Raw genomic sequence first — 9430 nt, 5'->3', positions numbered from 1 at the left:
CAATCATTTCTTATCTCCAGAAGGGGGAGGAGGGTTGGGGTAGAGATCGGTCGGAGGATTTTACAACACAATCTACTTAGTCCCCTAAGGCTCCGTAGTATATGAATACTTCCCCCCCCCTCCATCATTTGCAAACGATTATCTACAGTCCTTCCTTTATATATTATGTTACCAAAGACTAATATCATCTCAGGTTCGCCTGAAAACCATGCGATTCCCCAAAAATCCTCCGAACAGCCCCGCCTGACACCCTCCCTCCCCCCTCCTCCTTCGCGGCAATAAAATAATGACTTCCCGAAAAAAAGTAAAGGAAAAAAAACAGATAGATGAACAAATCTTTTGGGTCGGGTTCTTGAAAGATAAAAAGATTTTAACTCTTAACACCCTATCATCAGTATGGATGTTCACCATTCTGTTCTCTATACATTTCCTATAGTGCTGCCGAGGAGAATTTGTTTGACAGTTATGGACTTCCTAGGCTGGTGATCATTTCCTTTATTCCTATGACCACAATATTTAATTCAAGGGTGATACTGTATGGAGAAGTTATAAGTTAGTCACTATTATGGTATTTAAGAGGTGAAATACCGACTCCTCCGTGACGTTCAGGCCACAAACTAACACACGAAATATAAAAACGAAAACCTCGCAAATTGTTCGAATGATAAAAAACAAATAAAAAAAGTTTGAAAGCTCTTTACAGTTATCCGATGATCATCACGTCTTACTTTGCAGAGAAAAGTTTTACAGGAAAAGAGGAAGCGGATGTAGGTGTTTCCAGGCCTTAACGAACAAAGACTTTCCAGAAATCGCCAGAGGACAACGCAAAAAATCCGTCATAAATATAGTCGTCACACTCCCATCTTTGATTTCCAGGAGTCAACAACCAGTGATATTTTATAGGGACAAAAAAGGCGTGGTCGGTCAATGTCTCTTTTGCCGACGGTGAGTGACCCCACTGCTGGCCTTGCCATTGGTGGCAGACTCCAGCTATATTGGAGTTATCATCTTTCATTCTATTAAACGAGCCACACGCCAAAGGTCGATCATCCGTCTGACCGCTGAAGTACCGGACTACAGCTTTACCAGAGCTGTTTGCAGCTGTGGTCACGTGGATCATTCGTCCTTTTTGTTTGTTGCAGTGGAATCTCAGCTGAGTGAAAGACAAGTGTGTTCTCAGTTCTTTCATGGCATTTTCTGTGATGAACAACCTTTTGTTCCAGTGGCAGTTGCTGATTTCACGGTATGATGACGCAATCCAAAGCTGTCGCGAGGACGGGTCGTCTACCACAACGTTGGAAACAAGAAGCCAGCCTCCTGTGCAAAACAAAGCCAACATCAACCAACATGAACTAAATGTTTCAAACATCATGAAGTAGAATTCCAGAAACTCAAATCCAATTCAGTTCCTTTACTTTTTAACATGGTCGAGCATTTTCGTCTTACCTCCGTCAGTTGTCATGTCACAGTAGACCTTTAAAGGATTTCTGTTCTTCTCAGGGTCGATCCAGTACTCCCCATCTCCAACGGAATATCCGGAGTCCCGGATGTCCTTGCAGGAATGGCCAGGCTGATTGTAATATAAGCCTTTGATAGCTACAGGAGAAAATGTGGTTTTGTCTTGTTAATCAACACACACCGATATGAGTGCACGAGAGCCTGAAAATGCTTAGTCAATGCGTGGCTGGCTCGCTATGATGGGCCCGTTCACTTATTTAAAAGCTGAAATTCCGCTATAGGGTATCAATAGAACGAAGATATACCTTCTGATGATGGGATTGTCAGAGATATCTCACTGGGTCCCCTTTCTCGCTTGGCATTTTGTTGTGCAATCCAAGATGGTCTATTCACACCGGCGAATCCCACCAAAGCAAAAGATGCTCTGAACTCTGTCAGATTGAGTAGGTCATCGGTGGCGCCAACTCTTTTTAGAGCTTCAATCGCTGGTGATATGTGTGTCGAGCCTTGATCTTGAATGGCGACCAGAACGATTTTTCTGCAATTGGAACAAACATGATTTTTCCGTGAGAATGGCAAACAAATGCATTTTATTACAAATTACGAAAAAAGTGCAATAACGAAAACCTCTATGAGGCATTAATGTGCTAATATTTTGAAATAAGTTCCCCACGGAATTAACCGAATCTCGTTTTGTGAGTATATTTCTGATTCAGTTTCGGATAGGAGTTATTGCGACAAATTTTCATGCGTTTGACATTGGAAACAATCCCGAACGGTCGTTAGAAAGAGAAAAATATGTATCTTTTAAGAGATTATGAATTCTTTATATATATATATATATATATCTTCCAACCCTCCTTAGAGGGTTGGATGATCATTTCCTTCCTTTACATTTGTTTTATATCAGCTTTCGTTTTTTTTTGTTCTATGAACATATATAAAAGCACGTCAATGTGGCACATACTCTCCTTTGATTCCGTTAAGGTAATCTCTCAGGTGAATACCAGCGGAACTATTCGCATGAGTGTCAAATCCTTTGGCTCCTAGTACAGTACCTGCAAATGAAGAATGGTAACAAACGTTTCCCTTCCACTACAATCAAGCTTATAATGAAGACGTACATCTTCCAGATGACTGGTAGCTTAAAGAGATTATGATCATTCGAGCTGGAGCTAACCCCGCAGACTTTAAACTGAGCACATCGTTCTATTAAATAAAGACCATGGAGTCGATAGGGAGACAGCGGTGTTACCTTCTGGCGTATTCGCGGAAAACAAAAGCCCACACCGGTTTGCCTTTTTCGGGAAAGTCGTCAGAAGTAAGGTTTTACTACCTGCTTTTATTTCGCCCCAGATAAGCAACCCTTCATGATGATTTTGGGGTGCTCCAGCTGCTTCCTAAGTGCTTTACAACAGAATAGAGCACAGTCAAGGCTTCGCTATTTGTTTTATAAAAAAGAATCCTTTAAGTTTCCCACGCATTACTTTCAATTTTCAAAACAAACCTTGATTTCAAAGCAAACATCAATGTCGTCAGCATGCTCTATACTCTCATAAGCATGCTACAATAAGCCAATCAGAATCCTTGTTAGAATGGTTCAAATAATTTGATTGGTTGAACAAGACAAAAGCCGTCAAAAGTGTCAAACCCTCTCAGTTCACAATCTGCAATAGTTCATAACCTGAAATATTTCGGCAGGTCGAATTTAACACTTTCGCCAAAGGTTTCCAGTTTTAATACGGAATCTGAAAGTGAAATATTCAGTGAAATCCGGCCGAATTGTGGCTCATAAAAACCCGCAAGTTTTTTGTCATGACAATTAAAAAACAAACTTCTCAAGGCGTGTGTTTTACGTATGAAGGACAGCCGACTGATTCGCAGGAACATGAAGATTGCTCGAGATGACAGCGCCGTTAAACTCGGCTGCTGTGACTGATGTGGCCATCCACTCAATGCATCGGAAAGGATATCAGAGCAAGCTCTTAGTTGTTCACTCGAAGAGGGGCTGATGTAATTTCTGAGGCTTGCTTTACTGCGATGATCGGAGATCGCCATGATGAGCTAGCTGCGATGGACCTCAGCATGATTGCAATCGCTCTGAGACCGTCATGATTTGTATGAATTGTAACAGTTATGCCGATTTGGTTAATTTTTCATGGCATGGCATGGCATGTTTACAAACCTTTGCTTGGCTCTTCTGTTACTACTTGCCGGCTCGTTTGTTCCGAAATTTCACTTTAATTACCGAAAAAAAGCAAGAGAAAAGTACGGGAAATGGTGGAACATAGTACAAAGTAGTGGATGGCGTAACTCAACTCTATCTTTTGTACCCTGATAGAGCGCTCTTTCAACAAATGACAGCGCGCTTTATCTCCGATCTTGATTATAATACCTGTCATAGCGTTGATAACAACCACGTTATGGCCTCTGATGTGCGGAGAATAATCTTTTCCATTCACTTTGATGTAAGCAATGCCACAAGTGTTTGCTGTGATTCCCGGATCCTCGCAACCTTCACTGCGGATGAATACTCTCACCACGGGAGCTTATTATTAAAATCATGAAACAAAAATGAAAGCTAATTTTCCTTTTTTCAACCATAAATATAAATGAACTTATTATAAAGAACAGGAGTCTTAGTTTCACTCTGCTACAACATACAGTGAGTAGGAGTAATTTTTGTAATGTTACTTTATCGCCCAGTATTATTCATAATATTTATTTCTATATCTAGGTGGATATAAGGGCATGTCCGAGAAAAAAAATGTTTTGCCTAAAGGTGAAATATTTTGGTGACAGAGTTAATTTTGGATACTTTTGGAGTCGCAAATGTGTAATACTTTAATTAAACATCCAGCCGGCCGGACCGCAACAGAACAGTTTTATGCTTCACATACGCCTCCGTTTGTGAGATTCTGCTTGTGTTCTCTCGCCACTTTATGTTTTGTTTAAGTTTGTTCTAAACAAGTTCCGCTAACGTCATGACTCATTTATAACAAAGTCAGTAACATTATCCTAAGCCTCGAGCTGTCGAAAGGAGGCAACCAGCAATGATTATGCAGTTTAAATTTGTCTAAAAAGGTGTGAATACGTAACAGGCAAAATCTTCTGACCACTTACGCATTTGGCACCGTGTTCCTTGGTATCCCGGATGACACTGAGCGCTCTTAGTGGGTCGCCTTTGCTCACGAGAAATATCCATGCAGGAAGCCTGACACAATTAATACAAAAATAAGGAAAGTTGATTTGTTTCCCGTTGCTTTATTGACATTGCATCGAGACAAAAAGAAAATTTGCTTATCCATCTCATTCTTGGAGAATTTTTTCAATTGTGTCCTCTTTATACAGTACAAAGTGGATTACATCCATTTAGCTCTGGTCACGTTATAAACGTGAAAGTATTTTTGATGAAGAATAGCCGTTCAAAATAAAATATTTTTTCAAACTAAAGAACTAGTAAGGACGTTAATACAAATGCCGGGAACATACCAAAAACATTGTCAACCTAAGACTAACAGATGAAGGATACCTAATAATTTGAATCAGGCTCCAAAGTTATTATTAACAGGTGACATCATCAACTCGTGCTTCAACAAGTTATCTTCGCAGAAACACAGCGGTTATAGGTATATAACACATATGTTCAACTTATGTTCTACGTTACGTCTGTACAAATTAAGCAAATACTCTCTTGTTATTCTCAGCTCTCGGATAGATAAGGAGAATGAAAAAAACAATAAAGTTCTGAATTTCTCTGATTTGTAACATAAAAAAATAATCGAGAAGGTTTTATGCTCAAAACCGCAAGAAGAAATGAAGCTACTTATTTTTGTTTCGCCCTCAACAGCCAAATTCAATGGCTGTGTGAAATAAAGAGCTATGTTTTTTTTGCACTCAGGAGGCTAGAATTGTCATTCCAATCACGCTAAAAACTATTAATTTACCGAATATCTTCTGCATTTTGGCAATTAAATACGGTAAGCATAAAACTTAGTACCAACCTGAGCAGAGCTATAGTATGTAGATCCTTTCCTTTTTCTAAAATCTTCTGGCTTCATCTGCCGCGTTTTATTATTCAACTCACAGATACGTTGTCCAATGCTGTCACCGGGGTGAACATTGATCGACTTGCAACGGTTGTTTCCCATACATTTTAACTGACATTCAAACTCGTCCACAACAACAGTCGTATACACAACATGACCTGCTAATGCATGATCTGAAAGGCGAAGCAAAAGGACTAATGCTTTTTCGCCTGAATATATGTAAAACAACGCCTGATAATCAAGAAGGTCCTAATCGCTCAGTTTGAGTTTTAACTCACCCAGTTGAGTTTCGAAAACGCTTCCACAAAAGTCTCCTTTTGCCAGGGCAAACAGGATTCCGAGGACGATTTGAAGAGTCACAATGGAAAACTGGAGCAGCCATAAAACAGTCATTCTACTTTATTTCTGTATTATCGCTCTTCTTATCCAAGCGGAACTTCTTCACTTGAGAAACATGTTCTGCATTTAAATCAGCCTCCCTTGATTCGTCTTAATTTGTTTCCCTGTACAAATAGGGCCCCTCCTTATCGGACGACAATTTAAATTAAAAATAAGCATTATTTATTATTAAAAGCTGTTTTTCATTTTAGTTTAAGTCCTTTAATTGCTTTTGAGGGCTTATTTTCTCTCTTTTTAAAAAAAGGTGGCTTTTTTTCCATAAAATAAAATTGTGAGCTTTGAAGGAGTTAGCACACTTATCGAAATTTTCACATTTTGAAACAACCTTAATGGTTGGAAAAGTCCAAAGTATTTGATTGGCTATCGAGAAAACAGCTGTCAATCACAAAGTGAACTTCACCCATAATATCAATTTTAATTGGCTTTTGGAGTGGAGATCCTCTAATTTATAGTTCGTTTTTAATTAAAAGTTAAAAATTACGAAACTTAATGTCTCTTGTCCGGTGGCATGGAATCCAGCCAAGTTTTGGCTCGCGAAAACGTACACTTTTTTTGGTAAACAATTACGAAACAAAGAGCTAAAGACTTGCGGATGAAAAATGCAGCAAGTTTGACTGAACTTGCGACAAGTGGGAAGATTTGAAAGCTGCCTCCCTTATTTTAACTCGAGTACAATTGGAAATGTTAGAGCGACCCTTCAGTTGATAACTCGTTAGAAATTCAACTTGACAACATATGTAGATAATCCATAATTTATGACCATGATATAAAATTCATTAGGTATGACATATTGGCTATTTTGTAATAAGTTCAAACACAAATGATAAATGTGGCTTCCCGTGAAAACAATTTTTTCGGAGTAGAAAATGTTAGGAGAATCTTGTGCAGGACCAGTGGGGCTTCGACGTGAATGTGTTTAAAATTATGCTTGATGACAAATTCAGTGTATCAAGATATATGTTCCCGCAAGGTTAATTTTTCTTTTTCTTTCTGTTTTCTGAAAAATAATACATTGTTGCTTGTAGATATTGAATTTTCTTCTCGTGTTGAACTCGACATCTCACTCGTTCGCCGCGCTCGCTTGTGACCTATCGAGTTGAACACTCGAAGAGAAACTCCACATCTACGCGCTTATGTACTATTCGCTATATAACATTCATTTGAATTTTGGTCCTCTTTTACTTTCAGTCAGTATGATTGTGTTTTAGGCACAGACTAACTCTATAGCTATAATTCCGGCATACTATGAATTTGTGCCAGGGAAAATATGCACGTTGTACCTAAAACAGTACCACCAGCTCAGATGGTCTAAGTGGCTAAGTGTAGAGTAAATGAGATGTTGGACAACAGCTTTTAATTGATTTACCAACCGCAAAATAACCACAGTAAGTAACCTGGTGAACTCTACATGTTAAAGTTCAGGTTAATTTGTCAGTTATTGTAGCGTAAAAAAAAGACGCTATCCAAAGTCGAACTTAAAATGATAACAAACAATAATTCTTAACAGTAAACAGTTTGAGCCCCAAGGTGACATGTGATCGTGGTCGAACTGACTGTTGTTAATAGTAGTGACCGTCCTTCTCACTTATCTCCCCACTGGTAAGGTAATGAGCTAGACTGTAAATCTTCCAAAGAAAAGTGCAAGACATTTTCTAATGAAAAATGCCTTATTTGGGAAACACTGTTGATATTACAGATCTATAAATTTTAGTGTAATGCATGTAGATTTTCGAGAATATTTAACATTGCATAACTTCTCATGGTTAGCTAGTAGCTTAAAGGTTTGCAAGGCAGTGAAAGTAGGTGTAATTGACTGTCACCTTTAGGCCTTAGCGAACAAAGACTTTCCAAAAATCATCAGAGGACAGCGAAAAAAATTCTGTACGAGAGTTCTTCTTGAAGTCGTCGCACTCCCATCTTTGATCCCCATTTGGCAAATACCAGTGAGTAGCGCCCGGTAAATATAAAGGATGATCGTTTAACCTTTCCTGTACGACTTTTACTGATCCCCACTTCATGTCTTTCCATTGATGACAACTTGCAGTTGCTCTGGAGTTATCATCTTCCATTCTATTAAACGAGCCACAGCACAAGGGGCGGGAATCCGTCTGACCGCTGAAGAACTGGACGACAGCTTCACCAGAGCTGTTAGCAGCGGTAGTCACGTGGATTGTACGTCCATTTTGTTTATTGCGATGAAATCTCAGCTGAGTGAAGGACAAGTGTGTTCTCAGTTCTTTCATGGCATCCTTCGTGATGAACAGTGCCTTGTTGTCGTGATAGTTGCTGATTTCACGGTAAGAAGACTCAATCGAAAGCTGTCGCGAGGACGGGTCGTCCAGCACAACGTTGGAAACAAGAAGCCAACCTCCTGGAAAAAACGAATGAAATCTGGACATAAGACGCGATGCCTGTTCCAATTATTATTGCGGTATATACGTAACGTAACAACACCTTCATTGATTTTCTTTTATTTTCCAAAGTATTTTTTACCTCCGTCAGTTGTCATGTCACCGTAGACCTTTAGTGGCTTTCCGTTCTTCTCAGGGTCGATCCAGTACTCCCCGTCTTTTTGAAAGAAACCTGAGTCCCGGATGTCCCTTCAGGAATGACCAGGCTGATTGTAATATAGGCCTCTGGTAGCTGAAAGGAAATGAGGTCTGATCTTGATGGGTTTATTAATCTTCACACACCGGTTAAGACGCTGAAAAAAGTGGGAAAAAGCTACAGGGAAACTTGAACATGACTCTCTGCATTTATCTTCAGAAATTCGTTTTAAAAGAAGTCCCCAATTGAAAATTTAAACCATCTTCATAGCACTAGTCATGTATTTTGTTTGGCAACGTCTAAAATAGAACTTCTCTAGCACAGTCTCACCACTTACGTGTTTCACAATGTTTTCCGTTGTATCCTGGAATACAATGGCCGGTTTTGGTTGATTGTTTTCGCCCGCGGGAAACATCCATGAAGGAGGCCTGATTAGTGAAACAGAAAGGTGAACTTTTTTCTTCCTGTTCTGCCATCGATCGTTGTTAGACGCTTAATGTGCGATTTTTAAAAGGAAATTTGACGTTACCGTTACACTCTTGTCAACACTCAGAACATGCTATACAAGCAGAAATGAAACCATTTGGTTCGAGGGTTGTTGCAAAACAGGAATTGCAAAGTGATGGAGATAGTTAAGACTCGCTTGAAGAAACGTTTGCCCGAGATTTTTAACTGTCTGGTGTTCCGTTTACAAGGATGACGCCCACTTAAAAGCCAATAACAATTGATTCTCTCAGTTTTCCATTAGTATATAGCAGCAGTTCAATAAACATTGTTCTTGGCAGTGAATAAGATAGGAAAGTTATCAACAAATCTGTTTAACCCAAAACCCACCTGAACAGAGCTATAATATTTAGATCCTTTCTTCTTTTTAAAATGACCTGGCTTCATCTGCCGTGTTTTATTATTCAACTCACAGCTACGTTTTTCATTGCTATCACCGGGATGAACATTGATCGACTTACAGCTGTTATTTC

The 9430-nt window shown here is 39.3% G+C and overlaps 2 protein-coding genes across 2 annotated transcripts; both read right to left on the bottom strand.

Moving 5' to 3' along the window:
• Window positions 1-288: 288 nt before the first annotated feature.
• LOC131791033 (uncharacterized) lies at window positions 289-5952 on the bottom strand. Its single transcript, XM_066171589.1, has 8 exons — window positions 5786-5952; window positions 5463-5680; window positions 4582-4672; window positions 3854-4006; window positions 2426-2516; window positions 1764-1996; window positions 1447-1596; window positions 289-1317 (listed from the first exon to the last, which is right to left on the bottom strand). The coding sequence occupies exons 1-8, from the start codon at window positions 5898-5900 to the stop codon at window positions 785-787; spliced, it is 1584 nt and encodes a 527-aa protein (XP_066027686.1). The 5' UTR covers window positions 5901-5952; the 3' UTR covers window positions 289-784.
• Window positions 5953-7357: 1405 nt separating this feature from the next.
• On the bottom strand, window positions 7358-8929 carry LOC131791004 (uncharacterized). The gene is made up of 3 exons (XM_066170823.1): window positions 8784-8929; window positions 8400-8506; window positions 7358-8277 (listed from the first exon to the last, which is right to left on the bottom strand). Exons 1-3 carry the CDS (start codon window positions 8927-8929, stop codon window positions 7736-7738), a joined length of 795 nt encoding a protein of 264 aa, XP_066026920.1. The 3' UTR covers window positions 7358-7735.
• Window positions 8930-9430: the final 501 nt, after the last annotated feature.

This window comes from Pocillopora verrucosa, chromosome 8 (assembly GCF_036669915.1).
Source record: "Pocillopora verrucosa isolate sample1 chromosome 8, ASM3666991v2, whole genome shotgun sequence".
In the NCBI taxonomy this organism is placed as follows: Eukaryota; Metazoa; Cnidaria; class Anthozoa; order Scleractinia; family Pocilloporidae; genus Pocillopora; species Pocillopora verrucosa.
This window is presented reverse-complemented; position numbering and strand designations above follow the sequence as displayed.

Bases quoted from the DNA above. Each gene is read 5' to 3' on its own strand.
- LOC131791033 (XM_066171589.1), bottom strand. From the start codon at position 5,900: ATGACTGTTTTATGGCTGCTCCAGTTTTCCATTGTGACTCTTCAAATC. The intron at 4,007-4,581 runs GTAAGTGGTCAG...TTTAATAATAAG, and splicing joins AGGAACACGGTGCCAAATGC to CTCCCGTGGTGAGAGTATTC. The intron at 1,597-1,763 runs GTATATCTTCGT...TTTCTCCTGTAG, and splicing joins GACAATCCCATCATCAGAAG to CTATCAAAGGCTTATATTAC.
- LOC131791004 (XM_066170823.1), bottom strand. From the start codon at position 8,929: ATGGCAGAACAGGAAGAAAAAAGTTCACCTTTCTGTTTCACTAATCAG. The intron at 8,507-8,783 runs GTGAGACTGTGC...TCATTCCTGAAG, and splicing joins CATTGTGAAACACGTAAGTG to GGACATCCGGGACTCAGGTT. The intron at 8,278-8,399 runs GTAAAAAATACT...CGTTTTTTCCAG, and splicing joins TGACATGACAACTGACGGAG to GAGGTTGGCTTCTTGTTTCC.